Genomic DNA, 22,503 nt, shown 5'->3' with positions numbered 1-22,503 from the left:
CACACATTGAAACGTATGGAATGCGCATGTACAGATCCAGTGATGCGGATTCCATGCGTTCCAATGAAAGTCAATGGCGGCAAAAATGCAGCGCTTCCGCAAAATAATTGGTAGTGCTGCGTTTTTTTCCGCAATGATAATCCGCAGCGGAAATTTCTGCAGCAGATTATCATTGGGGAACATGGCAGGCCTTCTACCAAGCGTTTTTTAAGCATTTCTGCAGCGGAATTTCCGCTGCGGAAATGCTTAAAAAACGCATCGTGGGCACACAGCCTAAAGATGAGGGAGCCATAAATACCAGGATAAGGCTGAGGGGGCATACATAACAGGGTAAACATGAGGGGGCCATACATACCAGGATATGGATGAGGGGCCATACATGCCAGGATAAGGATGAGGGGTGCCATGCATACCAGGATAGGGATTAGGGGTGCCATGCATACCAGGATAGGGATGAGGTGTGCCATGCATACCAGGACAGGGATGAGGTGTGCCATGCATAACAGGACAGGGATGAGGGGTGCCATGTATACCAGGACAGGGATGAGGGGTGCCATGTATACCAAGACAGGGATGAGGGGTGCCATGCATACCAGGACAGGGATGAGGGGTGCCATGCATACCAGGATAGGGATGAGGGGTGCCATGCATACCATAATGGGGATTGCTGTGCTATGCATACCAGGATAGGGTGAGGGGTGCCATGCATACCAGGATAGGGATGAGGGGTGCCATGCATACCAGGATAAGGATGAGGTGTGCCATGCATACCAGGACAGGGATGAGGGGTGCCATGCATACCAGGACAGGGATGAGGGGTGCCATGCATACCAGGACAGGGATGAGGGGTGCCGTGCATACCAGGAAGGGGATTGCTGTGCCAAGCATACCAGGATAGGGATGAGGGGTGCAATGCATACCAGGACAGGGATGAGGGGTGCCATGCGTACCAGGATAGGGATGAGGGGTGCCATGCATACCAGGATGGGGATTGCTGTGCCAAGCATACCAGGATAGGGATTAGGGGTGCTATGCATACCAGGATAGGGATGAGGGGTGCAATGCATACCAGGACAGGGATGAGGGGCGCCATGCATACCAGGATAGGGATGAGGGGTGCCATGCATACCAGGATGGAGGGGTTCCATGCATACCAGGATAGGGATGAGGGGTGCCATGAATACCAGGATAAGGATGAGGGGTGCCATGCATACCAGGATGGAGGGGTTCCATGCATAACAGGATAGAGGGATGCCAGGCATACCAGGATGGGGATGGGGGCCACGTATGAAATGAAGGTGGGGGGGCATATATACCAGGATGGGAGATATTGTCAGAATTGGGGGACACTACCCCTATTCCAGTGTCAGCAGAAGACCCCCCCTCCCCCTTAAAAGTGCATCGTGAACACATTTTTTTCTATTTTCCTCCTCTAAAACCTAGGTGCGTCGTGTGGTCCGGTGCGTCTTATAGTCCGAAAAATACGGTATTTATGGTAATTTATAAGCCCTCTCTGTCTCCTAGACTATCAGAGTGGTAGCACATCCCTCTGGCCCTCCCTTGTATCCTATTACCGGTACCTCCTTCTCTGCCTCTCTGATCTCACTCCTGAGGACTGCAGTGACAAGGTGAGGGGGCGCCTCACCGGGAAAGTGTAAGTGACGCAAGCTGCAGGCGTCCGGGATGCCCGGGGTATGGAAAAAAGAGAAAGAGCGGTGCTGTGCCCAGAAAAACACGCCTCTTTCACTCGTCTGGCCTGCCCTTGTATTACCTCCTTCTTTGCCTCTCAGATCTCGCTCCTGAGGACTGCAGTGAAGCGGCGCGTGTATGGAGCAAGATCAGAGAGGCAGAGAAGGAGGTACCGGTAATAGGATACAAGGGCGGGCCAGAGGGATGTGCTACCACTCTGATAGTCTTGGAGACAGGGAAAGCTGGGCAGCCAGGGAGAGCTGACCAATCCAAGCAGGATTTGTATACTGTGTGTTGTTACCAGCCAATCGCCGGTAAGGTTCATCACTTTAAAATTACCATATTGAAATCAAATCTGATTTTTTTTTTAATTTTTACCGTATGTGCATTAGGAGAGGGGTAGTCTTATACGACTATATCCCAAACTCTATATTTTAACTGGAAAAGTTCGGGGTCGTGTTATACACCCAGTCGTCTTATACTCCAGAAAATACGGTAATTCCCCCTGACCAAAAAGGACCATGTAAAAACGAATGCCAAGAGAGATAGGACCACAGTATAAAAATGCTGCAACAGATCAAAGTATAGTTGTGTGGTCTCCCGGTGCCAAATTAAATTACGTATGCAAAAAATAAAACGTGTGGAACTGTTTAAAATTCTGTTTCCGTTTTTGTTAGCATAGAATAGATATTTTTGTTTGAAATCCCTACATACGTTAACAAAAATTGCCTAACCCCCAAAAATTATGTTGCTATGTACGTATGTGCAGAAAAAGCAATTTGCGGCTACAGCCAGCAGTACTGTTGTGACGCCTAAGATTTTTAAATGTGACTAGTAAAATAATTGCAACAGTTTAAATTTTTAAAAACATTTTTCAAGCTGTTGTTATAAAGTATTCTAATTTACGGAGATAATGACTTTTTTGTTTTCATTGGCTGTAAGCCATAATCATCAACATTAGCAGAAATAAACACTGTTTATGTTTAAAAGACACTTGTTTTCATTTCTATTGGAAAACCACTTTGCTGTTTTACATGATGTCTTTTGAGTGTAATTTTATCGCTTCCATTTTTGAAAAACTTTTTGTGGGAAAAAGGAAAGTGCATTTAACTATTTTTTTTAAACGGCTCTTAATGTAATCTGCTCCAAACTAGTCAATGTCCAGTCAAAAGGCTACAAAAACTGTTCCAAAATACTTTATAAACTCTTCAAAATCAATTTATGAAACAAAAATCTCTTTAAAAAACCCCACAATGAGCATTTACTGAAGTGGTCTCCACTAGAAAACTTTTTTGACATTCCGCTTAAAAAAAACCATTGTGAGCACATACTCATTCTCATGGAATAAAAACTAGCTTAAGCAGAATTTTCAGTTGATTATATACAATTTTTCTTGAGCATGTTCACATGTGCTTAATTTGCCTTATTTTACTATGAACAGTCCCAGATGCTAAAATATTCAGCATCGTCTTTCGTGTTTTAATTTTTAATGGTTAGTCAAAGACAAGATCCATGTGGAGATTATTCCACAATGACACATAACATAGATCTTCGTGTGAAAAGTGCTCAGTCATTTTTGAGGCTTGTGCTTGATGTAGCTATATAATAGCCTATTTAAGTATTGACACCTCGAGAGCAAACATTTAGAAATTTCTACTCTGTAAATTTTTACTTTCATGTGTTTTTTTTTTTGCTTTTTATATGTTACATTTAAACATATATTTAAACACTTTTAAAAACTTTAATGAAGTTGACAATAAGTTCATCAGAGTAGGGTATTTAATGTCTCCTACAGAATCTTTATGGCTGCGTTCTAGAACCTGCTTATTAATGGGGCTACATTTCTAAATAAAATAATGAAATGCTGCAAATTCTGTAATTTGTTATATATAGTATTGAACAATGTAAAAGAGCCTAATAGACAAGTAATGGAAGATACTGTGTTCATAGACTAAAACTTAATTTTAAAGGGTCATCTGGTGAGTAAAAGCACAGAATGGGTAAAAAATATAAATAAAATAAGCAATATCAACTCAATGATACCACGCCACTTCCAAAGATTGTCTGCTGTAAGCATATGTCCTTGCCTTGTGTTGATGTGTTATTGCTGCAGTAGAAATTCTGGCAGCCATGAGAATGGCAGCGTCCACATGGGAGCTGCAGCAGAAAGTAGAGATTGGCAGCGTCCACATGGGAGCTGCAGCAGAAAGTAGAGATTGGCAGCGTCCACATGGGAGCTACAACAGGAAGTAGAGACTGGCAGCGTCCACATGGGAGCTACAACAGGAAGTAGAGACTGACAGCGTCCACATGGGAGCTACAACAGAAAGTAGAGACTGTCAGTGTCCACATGGGAGGTACAATAGAAAGTAGAGACTGGAAGTGTCCACATGGGAGGTACAATAGAAAGTAGAGACTGGCAGTGTCCACATGGGATTTACAACAGAAAGTAGAGACTGGCAGTGTCAAATCGGGAACTGCAGCAGAAAGAGACTAGAAGCTGTCAGAATGGGAGCAGAAAGTGGAGATTGGTCACATCAGAATGGGAGCTGCAGCAGAAAGTAGAGACTGACAGCGTCCACATGGGAGCTACAACAGAAAGTAGAGACTGGCAGTGTCAAATCGGAACTGCAGCAGAAAGAGACTAGAAGCTGTCAGAATGGGAGCAGAAAGTGGAGATCGGTCACGTCAGAATGGGAGCTGCAGCAGAAAGTAGAGACTGGCAGCGTCAAAACGGGAACTGCAGCAGAAAGTAGAGACTAGAAGCTGTCAGAACAGGAGCTGAAGCAGAAAGTAGAGATTGGGTGTGTCAATATGGGAGCTGCAGCAGAAAGTAGAGACTGACAGCGTTAGAATGGGAACTACAGCAGAAAGTAGAGACTGGCAGCTTCCACATGGGAGCTGCTACAGAAAGTAGAGACTGGCAGCCATCAGAATGGGAGCTGCCGCAGAAAGAGACTGACAGTATTAAAATGGGAACTACAGTAGAAAGTAGAGACTGGCAGCGTCCACATGGGAGCTGCAACAGAAAGTAGAGACTGGCAGTGTTAGAATGGGAGCTGCTACAGAAAGTAGAGACTGACAGCCATCAGAATGGGAGATGCTGAAGGAAGTAGAGACTGGCAGCGTCCACATGGGAGCCGTAGAGGAAAGTGGAGAATGACAGCTTTAGAATGGGAGCTGCTATAGAAAGTAGAGACTTGCAACTCTCAGACCGGAAGCTGAAGCAGAAAGTAGAGACCGGCAGTGTTGGAATGGAAGCTGCTACAGAAAGTAGAGACTGGCAGTGTTAGAATAAAGCTGCTATAGAAAGTAGAGACTGGCAGTGTTAGAATGGGAGCTGCTACAGAAAGTAGAGACTGGCAGCCATCAGAATGGGAGCTGCAGCAGAAAGAGACTGACAGTATTAGAATGGGAACTACAGTAGAAAGTAGAGACTGGCAGCATCCACATGGGAGCTGCAACAGAAAGTAGAGACTGGCAGTGTTAGAATGGGAGCTGCTACAGAAAGTAGAGACCGGCAGCCATCAGAATGGGAGATGCTGAAGGAAGTAGAGACTGGCAGCGTCCACATGGGAGCGGTAGAGGAAAGTGGAGAATGGGAGCTGCTATAGAAAGTAGAGACTGGCAACTCTCAGACCGGAAGCTGAAGCAGAAAGTAGAGACTGGCAGTGCTAGAATGGGAGCTGCTACAGAAAGTAGAGACTGGCAGTGTTAGAATAGAGCTGCTATAGAAAGTAGAGACTGGCAGTGTTAGAATGGGAGCTGCTACAGAAAGTAGAGACTGGCAGTGTTAGAATGGGAGCTGTAGTTGAAAGTAGAGACTGGCAGTGTTAGAATGGGAGCTGCTACAGAAAGTAGAGACTGGCAGTGTTAGAATGGGAGCTGCTACAGAAAGTAGAGACTGGCAGTGTTAGAATGGGAGCTGTAGTTGAAAGTAGAGACTGGCAGCTGTCAGAATAGGAGAGGCGGAGGATCGGTGAAATGATTGTAGCCTCCTTTATTTTTTTTTAATTCATTCTAAGCACTTTGTAAAATAAATTCAGTCAACCAACAACTCGTTTAGTTACAAATAACTTTGATTTGGATATGACTTTACTCAGAGTTCAGAATGACGGTGAGTTGTACAGGATGATAATAGTACCCATAGAAGGTTCTAGTGTACTTCTGGAGACCTCTGATTTCATACTGAATTCTTCTATCCTTCATTGGCTGCTGTATTACAAAGGTATTATCTCCTAGGAATGTTTCTTCTATGGGAAAATATTTATACTGAGCCTCCATAGGAATGACCATGTTCCCTCAGTAATGAATCGTGCGGACTCTGCGCTTCCATGGCTCTCTGTTGTGTGCCTGAGGTCTTACTCTGAACTTTTCTTGTATCATCTTCCATTACAGTCAGGTTATCCATTAAATATAATGTAGATACAATACAACATGCAAGTTTTGCCCCCAGCATCTGGGGATATTGTCATGTCAAGGGCCAAATAATAGATCAGCTTTTCCTAGCCATTAAATTCAATTACAGTAGGTAAACACGATGATTAAATTACAGGCATGTTTAGATCTGTGTACCGTAGCGATTAAATAAATGGGATACATACAGCATTTATTTGTAGATGGAACACATACTCATCACAAGTGAAAGACAACAGATGATAGGCTGTCATTAAAAGTAAGGGCCCCACTTCTGTTACCTTAAATATCCCACAGGCATCAATTATTATATCACAATATTTGGGCTTACCCACTGGTAATTCTTGGCGCTACAGCCTTTTTGTTTTCATCATGATCAAATAAGATAGGCTGCCTCAATCCATTAAGACATCACTCATCAAAATATGCTCCATGGCAGAAAATATATAAAACATATTACCGTTGTAATTCGAAACCTGCTCCTAAACCTATTTATATAGTCTTGGCATGAAATTTCGAGGTTTACATATTTCAAGAGATTAATTATTCCAAAGTAATTACATGAACATGAAGCTATTTCTTTTTTGTCTCCTTGGAACAGATTCATTGCCTGGAGCAGAAACATTAATGGAGGATGATGAAGAATTCGAAAGTGCATCTCAAGTGACAGGACCTGTAAGTAAATACATTGGTACTGACAAGGATAACATTTGAAATAATGGTATTGAGAATGGGGATGATACAGACAATTATAATGCTGCTAATGACTATAACATAATAGAAAAAAAATGTAGTTGCTGTAAAATATGTTGCAGAATTTTACGTACAAATGGATGCTAGTATGGTTTTGGAAGATTAAAGGAAGCCAAAGTATTTCTGGTACTGGCAGGTGGTTAACTTCTGGCCACTCCGGAGCTCAATGATGTCTAAACTCTAGATCAGGGATTCCCAAACTCCAGTCCTTACAGCCCCCAACACGTCATGTTTTCAGGATTTCCTTAGTACTTCACAGGGGATGAAAGTATCATCAAGGCACTTGTGCAACACTATGGAAATCCTGAAAATGTGACCTGTTGGGGGCCGTGAGGGCTGGAGTTTGAGAAACATTGTTCCAGATAATACATTTAGTGGCTCGATGGAAGTGAATTATTATACATTTGGACAAACCTTTGATTGGGTTGCCAACCTGATTTTTTTTTTTCTGGACAGCTTACCAAAAATTAACACAGATAATATTTTTTATGGACACATTGGAAAAATATAATAAATTATTACGATTATAAGTGATCCATGTCTCCAGCCCATAATTCTGATATGAAGACATTTACTGAAAACTGTAAAACGATGATAATTACAATCAAAATAATCTGTATAAGTTTCTTAAGCTTCAAAAAAAAATCACAGATGCCTTAAAAAAATTTTTTACGTACAGGTCAACAAAGTGCCCTATTTTTACAGACTGTCCTGGAATTTCTGGACGATTGGCAACCCTGCCATTAGACTGCCATTTTTCAATCCATAATTATCAATACATTTGTGGTTATCATTTGATTGATTCCCTAATCTTATTACAAATTACCTCGTCATTTTATGACCATTTAATTTTGTGATGTTACATAAATTGGTATGGATGGAAATGGATAAATGATGGATCCATAATTAGTATGGATGAAAAAGGGCCTAAAGTTCAACTGAAGCGTGGGAAAGGGTATTGAATGAAGAGAAGAGATACAGGAACAATCATAAGTAATGAATGGATCTGCTCGAAAAATGCTAATTTTCCTTACTGTTCCCAAGTGTCAATAACCGGATCAACATTCAGGACAAGACTTTTATCCATTTTTTTTATCCATTTTCAGTACATAAGAGTACGTGTTGACTTCCTCTAAGTAATCGTCAAGGCCTTTTTTGATACCATCAATGGTTACCACTATGACCAGCTCCTGAGTTCGGCTATTATACAGATTAATAGTTCTCATGGTAAAGGAAGCTTTCCTCCTATGGAGATTGATCCTTCTTTTCTCCAGATGGTGCTAGTGCTCCCTATGTGTTTTGAAAGGGATTTACATGAAAAATCTTTTGACCATATTTTTGATACATGTATTGGTAAATATGTTCCCCCTTAGTTGCCCCTTTTTAAGACAAACTGTAATTGTCCTAATCTTTCCTCATAACTAAGATCTTCCATACCATTTATCACTTTTGTGGCTCTTCTTTGTACCTTTTCTAACTGCTTCCCATAACAGAACTGCATTATCCAAATGAGGCCTTATTAAAGGCTTTGTAAAGTGGTCCCGAGAGTCCAAGCTGCTTTTATTACATAACAAAACCATGCGGGCCTTGGAGGCTGCTGAAGTGACTTCTAAACCTTAACAAATTCTTATGTCTGCAGGATTTTAAAATAGTACGATGAATAAGACTGCTGCCTTAGAGCACTTTAACGGGACCCTCAGAATTCAAGGTTTATTCACTCTCAAAAATATTTTTCATACAACATTTTTGTTAAAGGAAACTCTAAAATTGATCAGTGCGGAGTAGAAACTGACAGACAACTGACGTACAATTATCTCCATGTAATTATTGGCATCAAGCTTCTTTAAAGGTCCAATATCTTTTGATGTCTGTAAGGGAAATCTGAGCTCATGTACCATTTGATGACAAGTGACCTTGTATAATGTGCTAATCATATCCCACATAGGAACCTACACAATGTAATTGGCATTTACTTTGGATGGTCGCATTTGTCTTGTCTGGGACATGCATTTTACGTACAGAAGACACTTGATTGTGGGAACGGCCACTTGTAAGAAAGTGTTCAGTTGAATAGTTCAGCAGGGTGAGCAGGTTAAAGCCAGAACAGGAATCGGTGATTAGATCTCTGGGGATTTTCTCATGGCACTTTGTGACCTTCAACAACTCACTTTCCTTCCGTTGTGCCTCCTGCAATTAAACATTGTAGTAGAACCAACATAAGCAAGCAGAACATCCATCGCCTTGATGTTATTGTTGTACATTATTATAGCTTATTTCTGTAATTATCCAATTAGAAACATGCACAATGCATCTGACTACTTGATATATCACTGCCTTTTGAATCAGTCTACTCAGATTAGAACCAAATGTTAAGTAATATCCAGCTAGGGGGTGTTCTTTCTTTTATGGACTTATATGTTTTATATTTTCTTTGCTAGTCGCCTTGAAGGATTTACATTGTAATAAGCTTTAAAACATGTTTCCTAGGATGTTACAATGCTTTTTATAGACTTTCTTCCCCCCGATCTTGGTACAGTATCAAATATGCGGAAGAAAGCAAAATAAATGAGATACAAGTTTATTCATGTGATGCTCAGTCTGAATTACATTTTCATTGGCTCTTGTCTTCAGTGTCAAAACTATGGAAATGACAATATTGTATTGCTCCTTTTATTCTCATGCTATTATTAAATACAATATGTGAAGATTCGAACATTAAAAGAAAAGTAACAAATTTTAACTCCTGTTAAAAGGCCAGGTTTTTGTCAGGTAAAAATATCATACCAAGAAGAATCATTTCAGAACTTTTTCCAACTATAATGTCACCTATAATCTGTACAATTAATTTGAAAAATAAACTGAAATCTTTACATGTAGAAAAACAAAAATAAAGAACTAAGTTAATGTGGTTCCATAATTATGCACACACATAGATTTTTGATAAGATTCAGTCTTTTAGAGTGGGAGGCAATCAGCATGGCACATCTAGAATTGGCAATCTTTGCCCACTCTTTCTTGCAGTAGGTCTCCAAATCGGTCAGATTGTGAGGTCATCTCCAGCGCCCTCTTCAGTCCAACCCTCAGATTTCCAATTATATTTAGGTCTGGGCTTTGGCTTGGCCATTCCAAAACTTTGATCTTCTATTGGCAAAGCCTTTTGTTGATTTGGAGGTTTGCTTCGGGTCGTTGTTGTGCAAAAAGGTGAAATTTCCCTTCATCTTCAGCTTTTTCGCACAGACCTGAAGGTTGTTTTGCAAAAATTGACTGATATTTGGAACTGTTCATAATTCCTTCCACCTTGACTAAAGGTCCAGTTCCTGCGCCAAAAAACAACTGTAAAGCACAATGCTTCTTCCACCTTGCTTCCTTGTGGGTATGGTATTTTTTTGGTGAAGCCAGTTTTAGCTTTGTACCAAACATACCTTATAGAATTATGGACAAAAAGTTCAACCTTGGTCTCACCAGAACATAATATGTTTTCTCATATACTTTTAGCAGACATGATATAGGTTTTGGCAAAACTTAGCCGGTCTTGGATAATTTTCTTTGTAAGAAAAGGCTTCCACCTTGCCACCCTACCCCACAGGCCTGACATATGAAATATACGGGAGATTATTGTCACATGCAGTACACAACCAGTACTTGCCAGAAATTCCTGCATATCTTTTTAATGTTATTGTAAGCCCCTTGGCAGCCTCTCGGATCAATTCTCAACTTGTCTTTACGTAAATGGTTGAGGGATGCACAATTCTAGGTAATGTCACTGTAGTGCCAAATTTAAAAGGAATCTGTCACCCCTGTGGAGTTATCAGACCTCTAATATGGGCATACAGGTAATAGAAATGTAAACATATACTTACCTGTATGGCCCATATTACAGGTTTGATTGCAGAGAAATCTCTTTTTATTCAATCCGTTTTTCTAGGCTTGGCGTCCAGGGGACACCAAGAAATGCCCGCCTATATGCTTAATTTAAATATCCCCCCCCTCCCCTGCCCACCCCTGCATGTCACAGGGCCCTGTGACGTGCAGTCTAGAGCTGAACATACCGCTCATGCGCAATGCGCCTATAGCTGAAGGTGCTTTTTTTTCTTCTTGCGCTTTTTTACTTGTCTGCTCCAGTGCGCAGGCACCAGGAGTCACTGTGACTTCCGCTCCAGTGACCTCCGACTTGCGCATTAATGAGGTTTGGTCCCCACATCCTCCCGGATAGCAGGATGCCGAGAGGAAGTGGGTACCAAACCTCATTGTTGCACAGGCCAGAGGTCACTGGAGTAGAAGTCACAGTGACTCCCGGCGCACTGAAGCAGACAAGTAAAATAGCGCAGAGAAAAAAAAGCGCCTTCTGCTATAGGTGCATTGCGCATGCGCGGGACGTTCAGCTATGGACGCCAAGCCTAGAATAACGGATTCAATAAAAACAGATTTCTCTGCAATCAAACCTGTAATATGGACCATACAGGTAAGTATAGATTTACATTTCTATAACCTTTATGCCCATATTAGTGGTCTGATAACTCCAAAGGGGTGACAGATTCCCTTTAAGCAATTTTATCGATGACCAGAATAGTGTTCCATGATATATCTAATGCTTTGGAAAGCATTTTGTTCTCCTGACTGATAACTTTCATCAATGAGATCCCTTTGCTGTGTTGTAAGCTGTTTGTGGACCATGGCTTTTGTTGTAAAATGAAACTAACAAAATGTCAGGAAAAGCCTACTAGAACAGCCAAACTTAATATGCGGTTAATTAGAATCGCTGTAAATGATGGCAGCTGTGTACTGACTACTATTTGGCATGAGTTTAAATGTGATTAGCTAGTTCTTAACAAAACAACATCCCCAATTATAAGAGGTTGTTCACACTTATACAACCACTTGATTTTAGTTTTGTTATTTTTATTTTACCCTTTAAAATAATTTGTCTGTTTCTCAATGGATTTCTACAAATTATAGGTGATTTTAAAGGTGAAAAAAGTTTTGAAATGATTCTGCTTGGTATGATTATTTTTTCATCACAAAAAAATGTCACTTTAACAGTGGTGTAGTCTGTAAACTCTTTTTTCATATCCCCTGTACATGTACCTCCAAAACTTAAGTAAACTTATTGTCAATATAGAATAAAAAAGCAACAGAAAAAAAATAAACAATTATACTTTTAAACAATATATTTTTTTTAACTAAATAAGAATCACTAACCACAAAAACACAAACATTTTAGTTTCTCTCTGCTACTATTTAAAACCAATTTGAAAATAAATGGTCACTTTATATGTACCCCAAGTGGTGGGATACGCAAGCTGGGTTGCCAACCATCCATAAATTTACGGACAGTCCATAAAAACCCAGTGCTTTTCTTTGCCATCTGTAGTGTCTGGTAGAAAAAAGCACTGTCCATGATTTTTTTTTTGTAATTTCTCCGTAGTTTGTACTACGCATGCGTTAAAAACGCTGCTATGAGCAGTACAAACAGGACCTTACCAGAAGAAAAATGACATCAGCATGATGAGCGAGGATCATCTAATCACTGCCAAGCGCGCTAAGTCTTCATTTGTATCTTCCATCTGCAGTGTCGGAGCCGTAGCTGGTGAGTATAACTGTGTGTATCTGTCTCTCTTTGTTCCTTCATACACAGCACCATACTGTATTTACATGTCCACATTATATTCTGCGTTACAGTATATAGAATGTCTGTTTATACAATATGTACCGTATTTTTCGGACCATAAGACACACTTTTTTCCACCACATTTGGGAGGAAAATGGGGGGTGCGTCTTGTGGTCCGAATACAGTCTTACCAGGGAGTTGCGGTGGTGGTGGTGCGGGATCACAAGGAAGCAGGATCCCTCTGTCTTGAAGCTGGCAGCTGCAGAAGCTGTGCGATGGTGTGGGCCCAGTATTGGGTGTCAGGCAGAGCTTTCCCGGCGACCACATGCACAAACTGGGATTTCGGCCCAGCAGAGATCTCAACTGCACATGCGCTGCCTCCGGCGGCCATCTTCATGAAGTTGTGGGCCGCAGGGAAATGGCCACCAATATCCCAGTCTGCACATGCGCCAGCTCGGGCGGTCATTTTCCTGTAGACCACGGCTGTTGGAAGATGGCCGCTGGAAAAGCAGTGCATTGCGCTCTTCTTCACCGCTGACATTGTACACACAGCATCTCACCGCTCCTGCCGCCGCCGGGTTCCTGAAGGAGGGACCCTGCTTCCTGCTATGCTGCTCCATCACCAGGCACCGCCTTCTCCTACTCAGAGACTTTTGCAATGCTATGCTACACTTCTGCCGGATTCCTGAGGGACCCTGCCTCCTGTGACCCCCGCTCCACCACCCCCTAGGTAAGAGACCTATTCGGACTATAAGACGGACCACCATTATAAAAAAAATATTTTTCCCAGTTTCCACCCCAAAATTTGGGGTGCGTCTTATGGTCCGGTGCATCTTATAGTCCGAAAAATACGGTATATAGTGTGTACAGTATAGTAATGTGTATATACTATATACAGCCAGCAGTGTATGCCTTATGTGCAATATATATACAGCTAACAGTGTGTCCTATGTGCAATATACACTGCTCAAAAAAATAAAGGGAACACTCAAATAACACATCCTAGATCTGAATGAATGAAATATTCTCATTGAATACTTTGTTCTGTACAAAGTTGAATGTGCTGACAACAAAATCACACAAAAATCATCAATGGAAATCAAATTTATTAACCAATGGAGGCCTGGATTTGGAGTCACCCCTAAAATTAAAGTGGAAAAACACACTACAAGCTGATCCAACTTTGATGTAATGTCCTTAAAACAAGTCAAAATGAGGCTCAGTATTGTATGTGGCCTCCACGGGCCTGTATGACCTCCCTACAACGCCTGGGCATGCTCCTGATGAGGTTGCGGATGGTCTCCTGTGGGATCTCCTCCCAGACCTGGATTAAAGCATCCGCCAACTCCTGGACAGTCTGTGGTGCAACGTGGATGGAGCGAGACATGATGTCCCAGATGTGCTCAATCGGATTCAGGTCTGGGGAACGGGCGGGCCAGTCCATGGCTTCAATTTCTTCATCTTGCAGGAGCTGCTGACACACTCCAGCCACATGAGGTCTGGCATTGTCCTGCATTAGGAGGAACCCAGGGCCAACCGCACCAGCATATGGTCTCACAAGGGTCTGAGGATCTCATCTCGGTACTTAATAGCAGTCAGGCTACCTCTGGCGAGCACATGGAGGGCTGAAGGATGTTGCAGGCAGCAGATCGCTCTCCATGGTGTCTCCAGACACCTGTCACGTCTGTCACATGTGCTCAGTGTGAACCTGCTTTCATCTGTGAAGAGCACAGGGTGCCAGTTGCGACTTTGCCAATCCTGGTGTTCAGTGGCAAATGCCAAGCGTCCTGCACGGTGTTGGGCTGTGAGCACAACACCCATCTGTGGACGTCGGGCCCTCATACCACCCTCATGGAGTCGGTTTCTAACCGTTTGTGCAGACACATGCACATTTGTGGCCTGCTGGAGGTCATTTTGCAGGTCTCTGGCCGTGCTCCTCCTGTTCCTCCTTGCACAAAGGCGGAGGTAGCGGTCCTGCTGCTGGGTTGTTGCCCTCCTATGGCCCCCTCCACGTCTCCTGGTGTACTGGCCTGTCTCCTGGTAGCGTCTCCAGCCTCTGGACACTAAGCTGACAGACACAGCAAACCTTCTTGCCACAGCTCGCATTGATGTGCCATCCTGGATGAACTGCCCTACCTGAGCAACTTCTGTGGGTTGTAGAGTGCGTCTCATGCTACCACGAGTGTGAAAGCACAACCAACACTCAAAAGTGACCAAAACATCAGCTAGAAAGCTTTGGTACTGAGATGTGGTCTGTGGTCCGCACCTGCAGAATCACTCCTTTATTGAGGATGTCTTGATAATTGCCAATAATTTCCATCTATTGTCTATTCCATTTGCACAACAGCATGTGAAATTGATTGTCAATCAGTGTTGCTTCCTAAGTGGACAGTTTGATTTAACAGAAGTTTGATTTACTTGGAGTTATATTCTGTTGTTTAAGTGTTCCCTTTATTTTTTTGAGCAGTTTGTATACAGCCAGCAGTGTATGCCTTATGTGCAATATATATACAGCCAGCAGTGCATCTCCTTTGTGCAATATATACAGCCAGCAGTGTGTCCCCTATGTGCAATATATATTATACTGCAAGCAGTGTGTTCCCTATATGTTGTCACTTCCAGCTATCACCTACGGTACCGGGGTCCGCTTTGACTAGGATTACTGGTTGGAAGGGGGCAGGTGGGAAGCTCAACGGGCTTTGACAGGCTACGTCAGAGAGAGACTTGTGGCTTAGCGGGAAACCCCGGTGAACCCCCCTAGGGCCAGAGCTTCAGAGAGAACTTACGTGGTGACTCCCACAACTGGACGCACCACCAGAGAACATTAACGTTAAATAGTGAAAGACTTTCTTTGCTATTCCAAGCGTATTATTTTTCGTTCTACTGTTGATTTGCCTTTTTACTAACACTAATTGTTTAAATTTACTGCTGTATATAAATAGAATTATATATCCCTGACTGTTCCTGCCTCGTGATCTCTGTGCGTTGCATCCAGACACCTGGATTACATTTGGCATAGTCGGGAGGATGCAACATTCAAACAGAGAGATGGCGGACCAGTCTGTGACCTAGCCTGGCAGGGAAAATATACTCTTGAGGGCTATGCTCAACAATCTTCCCAAGTTCCCTTGGAGTGGCGTGTCGCTGTGGGGCTGGGTACAGAGGCTGAAAAGCATGCTGTGCATGTATCCTCTGACCCCTTCCATTCAGTCAGAGTTAGCCCTCCTGCCCCTTGAAAGAAGGGCGGCCCGGCAGACTGTTATGTACCGCCCACCTAGGGACCGTGACACCTTGGAAAAGGTGATAAAAATCTTGAAGCACATGCATGGTGACACAACGGACCTAGGGTACCTCCTCATGCTGTTGTTCCAGTGGGTCCAAGGGGAAAGTGAGACCATAGCTCAGTATGTTAATGCATTGCAGGAAGTGATGGCCCATATCACCAAGAAGACCCAAAACAGGCATCGAGCACTGGGTCCATTAGACGAAGTACTGCAGAACCAACTAGTTGCTGGACTGAGGGATCCCTCTCTAAAGCTGGTCTTAATGGAGTGCCTATGCCTGAATCCCGATCTGGGCTTTCTTGAGGTCGGGACCGAAGCTGGAGTCTTGGAGAGAGATACCTCTGTTCTCACTGCCGCGGACTGAAGTCATAAAGTGTTCACCCCTGAATCAACCTGCACTGAGCCCAACTGGATGTGGAAGAAACGTCAAGATATCCATGGTATTCGAGGTGAGCTGTGCAGTATCAAGGGGAGGTCCCGCTTGAGAGGAGGTCAGAGCGGGAATTTGCTTCTTCCGAACTCTGTTACACCGCATACGTAGCCCATCAGCGGAACACAAGCCAGAGTGTTGCACCTGCGGTGGAAGGGGGCATATTTCAAGAGACTGCTTTAGTCGAGAAAGGAATATATGCATGCGCCCATTAAACTAACGTGCCCCATGATCAAGGAGCATACTTTGGGGTTTCGAGCCTCAGAGGGTGGAAGAGAGAACTCTTAGGATATTGTCTCCAAGAGACTCATTACCTAGGCTGAATTCAAACGGCAATGCATTCGCTGCTTGATGGACACGAGGTCTCAGGTCACCACTATGCCTGAGTCACTTTTTCGAAGTTGCTCACGCTAGAAAAGAACACACCATCTGACTAGTGGCAGCTAATCAACTGCCTATCACAAAAGAGGGAGTAGTGTAGATGTTTTCTCCAGTGTGCGGAAAAGACCTGGGCTGAAGAGGAATAGTGCTGACAAAGTGGTTCGAAGGAGGAGGACCCATTGTAACCCTGGGCATGAATGTGCTAAAAGAAGAGGGACAATTCTTGGCTGAGGGCCCCCATTAAAAACATCTGGACCTGTGCCACTCGTGACCCGGCCAGTAAGAAGGTGTTTCAGCAACTCGTGGGAGTCAGCCAAATTCAGAAGTTACCCTCTACCTCCAAAAGCCACAGTGACACTGCTTGTGGGACAGACTGTACTCACTATGCCGGTACTGGCCCATGTATCCTTAGATGGTGTGGACCTGCAGATTGTGCTGATTGAGGGAGAAGAAGCGATCTACGGAGTATTGGTTGCCCGCACTCTGGCCACCGTGCGGCAAGTACAAGTACCGGTGCGCTGTATAAACTTAAGTGGAGCAAGTCTACAGTTGATTCCCCAACAAGATGTGGCGCGAGTTTGTATAATGCCTGAAGATTTCACCAGAGCTAATGCTATAGGACTGTCACCTGTGGGAGGAGACCCATGGACCTTAGCAGTGTCGCTTGACATTCAGGAGAACAGAAGTAAACCACTGGCTGGACATCACCTCTTGGAACAAATGGAGGCCAACCTCACAGAGTTTTCCTCAAGGCAAGTTGGACAGGTTGAACAGTTATTACAGCGATAATGAGGGGTATTTGCTCAACATGAAGATGACTTTGGGTGCACCCAGGCTATTCATCACAAGAACCCTACAGGGACCACTGCTCCCATTCGAGAGAGATATCGGTAGATCCCATGTCAGATGTACCAGGAGGTGAAAGAACTGCTGGCCTGCATGGCACACAGTGGCGTGATCCACAAGAGCCTGAGTCCCTGGGTAGTCCCCATCGTGTTAGTTCACAAAAAGGACGGTATCCTGAGGTTCTGTTTGGACTACCGGAGGCTGAACGCGTGTACTGTATGGGACTCCTATCCCTTGCCCAGAATCAAGAAGCCCCAATCTGCATTGGGAAAAGCCAAATATTTCTCCTCCCTCAATTTCGCCAGTGACTACTGGCAAGCCCCGGTGTCTGTGAAAGACTGCCCGAAGGCAGCCTTTGTCCTCCCTATGGGCCTGTTCAAGTTCAACCTGATGCCTTTCGGACTGACCAATGCACCAGGAATCTTTCAGCGTTTGATGGAAAGATGCCTGATGGATTTGAACTTCAAAGCCACTTTGTTATATCTGGATGACATAATTATTTATTCTACCAAATTTGAAGACCATCTTAACCGTCTGGAGCAAGTGCTGGTGCAGCTTCAAAGACACGGGTTAAAAATTAAGCCCCGAAAGTATCACCATAGAGAAGGTGGCTGCAGTACAGAAGCCGTCCATGCCTACAAACCTGAGAGAACTGAAAGCTTTCCTAGGGCTAGATGGATACTACCATACGTTCATAAAAGACTTCGCCAAGATTGCGATACCACTCAACGAGTTGTTGCGGAGGACGGCCAGAGGAGCCAAGCGTCAACCAATTCAATGGGGCCCACGGCAAAAAGAAGCGTTTAATGCATTGATTATAGTGCTGATGGATGCCCCAATCTTGGATTACGCTGACTTCTCACAGCCCTTCATGCTGTACTGGCTAGGTCTGCTTCACCCCCAAGTACCCTGCAGATCTTTGGCAAGTGGGAAAGGCTCTTCCTGAATGATGACCTGCTGTGCTGAAGGATTCAACTCCCTCAAAAGTTCAATGCTACCTGGGCAAGTACTGGCTCCAGAAGCGCTGGTAGTACAGCTGGCTAAAGAAACTCATAAGAGGGGTGCCCACTTCGGTGTAGAGAAGACCTTTCGGTGGTTGCAACAACTGGTGTACTGGCCTCAACTGCCGCAAGAGGTCGAAGGAGTTTGCCGAAGATGTCGCCGGTGTGAGCTGAACAAACCCCGGAACAGAGAGCTCCTATTCAGGCTATGCAAACCTCTGTGCCTTTGGAGGTCCTGATTATCGACTAACTGATGATCAAACTTCGTACAATGTCTATAGGTATTGCTTGGTGATGACTGATCACTTCACCAAGTTTGCGGTGTGACTCCCACCCAGGATAAGACAGCCAAAGCTGCAGCCAGAGCCATCAGGACTTCATCTGCACATATGGGTGCCGAGAGCAAATTCACTCCAACCAAGGGGCCTGCTTCCGGGGGCAAGTAATGGACAAGCTGTATCGTATCTATGGAATTGATAAATCTCGAACCACGCTGTATCATCCACAAGAAAACAGGGCCTGTGAGCGCTTCAACCAAACCCTGTTGCAAATGTTAAGGACTCTGGAAAAGGACAAGAAGATGAAGTGGCCCGAATTTGTGTCTGAGTTGGTGTGGGTTTATAACAATCGAGTACATGAGACTACCTGTTAAACTTCTTACATGTTGCTGTTTGGGCGAAGCAGACGAGAGATCACTGAACTGGAGCTAGAATCGGAGGACCTCTGTCCAGGCAGTAGTAAAGTGCCTGGATCCGAGGACACAGACACCGACTTTAGACTGTAAGGAAGTTGGTTGAGCAGATGTTTTGGGAAGTGGAGCATGTAGGTCGATCCCTGATGTCAGGTGGACAACTCCAGCCAGGGGATAGTGTGCTAGTGCAGGCCAAGTGACCCAGCAACAAGCTGGATCACCAGTAGTGAGGAAGAGCCACCCGGATAACTCAATCTATGAGGTTAGACCTGAGGGGGATGAGGCAGCGGTACCTTGGTTGTTGCACTGGAATATATGCTTAAGAGGAATTTATATGGTCACAGATACAGCAGAAATTCAGGGAGTGCGCTCAACTATTGGCTGAAGTTTGGTTACCTGGGAAGAATCTTCGAACTCACAAGGATCCCTCTCGCCCGAGGACTGGCGAGCAAAAAGGGGGTAAGAACGTAGTAAGAAGCAGTGATATCTTTGAAGAGCATCTTCATGTGCTGGACCTGGTCAGGTGACCGATAGGAAAGACTCCCTTGATATAAAAGCCCTGCACGCCAAACCGCAGACAGATTTGGCACCAGGGAAGAGAAAGAAGCAGATGTGCTCCAGAGAGGCCGCCGAGACGAGTGTGACAGAACTCAGCGGGAAGTCTCGCCACCCAGTTGCTGGTAACCACCTGGCAAGGTCCTGATTTCATAGAATCATAGAATCATAGAATCAATTTCCTGCAGGAGAACTACTAGCTCCGCCTATGCTGATGAGGGCCAGGATCCGCGCCCTGCAATGGTCAAGCCTGCAAGACCCAACATTGCCTGTCAATAGTCGAAGCCTGGTCCTCTCTGCCCCAAACCTAAGAGACTTTGCTGACGGTCAAGCCAAGAAGAACCGTGAGGAGACAGTGACAGGAGTGGCAGACCTGCGATTGTGGATGACCAGTGAGCAGGGCTGTCAATTCCATCTATCGCCTACGGTACTGGGCTCAGCTGGGACTAGGATTACAGTTTGGGAGGGGGCTGGTTGGTGCATGGGAGGCTCAACAGGCTTTGACAGACTACATCAGAGAGACTTGTGGCCTAGCGGGAAATCCGGTGACCCCCGCTAGGGCCAGAGCTTCAGATCTCTTACGTCGTGACTCTCACGACTGGGCGCACCACCTTTGTGAAGAGAACATTAACGTTATATAGTGAAAGACTTTCTTTGCTATTCCAAGCTTATTGTTATTCGTTCTGTTGATTTGCCTTGTTACTAACACTAATTGTTTAAAGTTACTGCTGTATATAAATAGAATTATATCAATCCCTGACTGTTCCCGTCTGTGTGTTGCATCCAGACACCTGCATTACATATACTGAGTTGAATTCTCAGTATCTTTATTATTCTGTGTATATACACTGCACTATACCACTTCTCCTGTCCTGTATACAAGGTGTAATATTCAGTATCTGAATTATTCTGTATGTTGTAATGCAGCGCCTTGCTTGGCATTACTGTATGGAAGAGTGTGTTTTGACCGACCATGAACCTCCCCCTCAGCTGACTGGTCACATGACTGTGACATCACACAGGTCCTGCTGCACACCGAAGGTCTGAACACTTGACTGTGACATCAGCTCAGGTCCTGTAAGTATGTGTGTGTGTATTGGAGGATATAAAAACCCTGGTAATTTGAGACAGGTGAGAGAGGCGTGAGGCCTGTTCCCCGTGTGTGTGGGACAACGTTCTTGTGAGGCCTAGTGAGGCCGAGTGAAGCCTGGCAGCCTGAAAGGTCGAGACTGGATCCTGTGAGTGGATGCTAGTGGCCTTGGAAGGCAGAGGCTTGCTGAAGATTCCTGAAAGGCGCAGGCTGGAGGTTGTGAGTGTGAAAGACATACCAGTAGCCTTCGAGGGACGACGGCTAGAGACCCCCATCTGGGAAGCCGCAAAGTCACAGTGGTGGCAAACCAAATGGACTGCAGCAGCTAAACCCGGCAAAGGTAATACACTTTGTTATATGGACATTTTTATGGACATTGCTATAGTATTACCTTGCTGAAGACTGTACCTGGAGCCAAGTGGGCCTGTCTGCCACTTGGGCTCGTGAACATTATATGTGTGAACTGCGGTTTATGACAAAATAATAAACTGCTGAAGTGTGAAAACCGGAAAGACATTGCTGGTGTGCATTAATTGACCCGATGCAGCGAGTATCCCCCATTATGATGACTAGTGCTGCCTTACAAAGTATACAATGCACAGTACCACTCATGTCCTGTATACTGGAGGTGCAATTACCAGTATCTGTGTATGTCTATACACACACACTGCACATTGCCACTTCTCCTATCCTTTATGCTCGATGTAATTCTCAGTATGTGTTTTTACTCTGTATTATTTTGAACATTTCGGGAGCATGGTTTTAAGGGGAGTGGCAAATGATCATAAAAAATTTGGACTGTCCATCAATTTTGGTCTAGTTGTCCAGGAAAAATTTAATTTTAGGTTGGCAACCCTGTATGCAATTCCCCCCTTCACCACACACACATTCATAAACCGCAGGGTTTCAACCATTTTAATGTAGGGCAGGAAAACAAAAGTTATTTCAGTCCTTAAAGAAGCACTCCCACTAACTTTTTTTATTCATTAATTGTGTGTATACATGCATGTAATTTAGTGTTAGTGTGTTTAAAATATTCACCTACCACTGCTTTCTCCGGTGTCCAGTGCCGCTCTTCTTTTCTTCTCTGTGACGTCACCACTCTGCAGACTGGCCAGGTCACGTTGCGCTCTGTGTGACCCGGAAATAGATTTTACATTGAAAGCATATGGAGTAACAGAACGAAGCTCCATGGCTTTCATTGTAAAATTAACTTCCGGTTCATACATAGCGTATAGAAAGGGTCGGCTAGTCAGAATTGCTGTGATCTCACTGAGAAGAGAAGAAATGCTCTAGACACCGGAGAAAGCAGGGGTAGGTGAGTATGTTTATACACACACCACATAACATACATGTACATACACATTCAATGAATAAAAAAGTCAGTGGGAGTGCTTCTTTAAGGCCAATGGAATTTACAGAGGGGTTATTATTTGTTTACTTGACCTTGTCACTTTTTTGAGTATTTGGAGTTATGTTAGACTTTCACTTATATATTACACTTGTGATGTTATAATTAATAAGACATTCTGGTCCTGTATTCTAGTAATGGAAAATACTGGCACACAAATTGCATAGTACAGAACTGCATACAAGCTCTGTAATGATTTCTGCATTAAATACTGACTTTGAAGTGACTACAGGAAGGCATTTCATCTTGTGTTGCTTTTTCAGTCTGTGAGTTAAGATATAATGCTGCCAGTTGACATAATGAAATGTGACATTTTAATCTCAGGAATGTAGATGCATGAGGTGTGAC

The 22,503-nt window shown here is 43.9% G+C and overlaps 1 protein-coding gene across 3 annotated transcripts in view; it reads left to right on the top strand.

Annotated features, from left to right (window-relative positions):
- The window catches only part of CUNH8orf34 (chromosome unknown C8orf34 homolog), a 499,772-nt gene that overhangs the window by 311,728 nt on the left and 165,541 nt on the right, over positions 1 to 22,503 (top strand). For all 3 annotated transcript variants that reach the window (XM_073679422.1, XM_073679421.1, XM_073679423.1), the window contains exon 10: positions 6,707 to 6,780. In XM_073679422.1, coding sequence (XP_073535523.1) covers positions 6,707 to 6,780 — 74 coding nt within the window. The remainder of the gene's footprint in view (positions 1 to 6,706; positions 6,781 to 22,503) is intronic.

The sequence above is a fragment of the Phyllobates terribilis genome, unplaced genomic scaffold, assembly GCF_046119375.1.
Source record: "Phyllobates terribilis strain yellow unplaced genomic scaffold, ASM4611937v1 Scaffold_4__5_contigs__length_816908805, whole genome shotgun sequence".
Taxonomy (NCBI): Eukaryota; Metazoa; Chordata; class Amphibia; order Anura; family Dendrobatidae; genus Phyllobates; species Phyllobates terribilis.
This window is presented reverse-complemented; position numbering and strand designations above follow the sequence as displayed.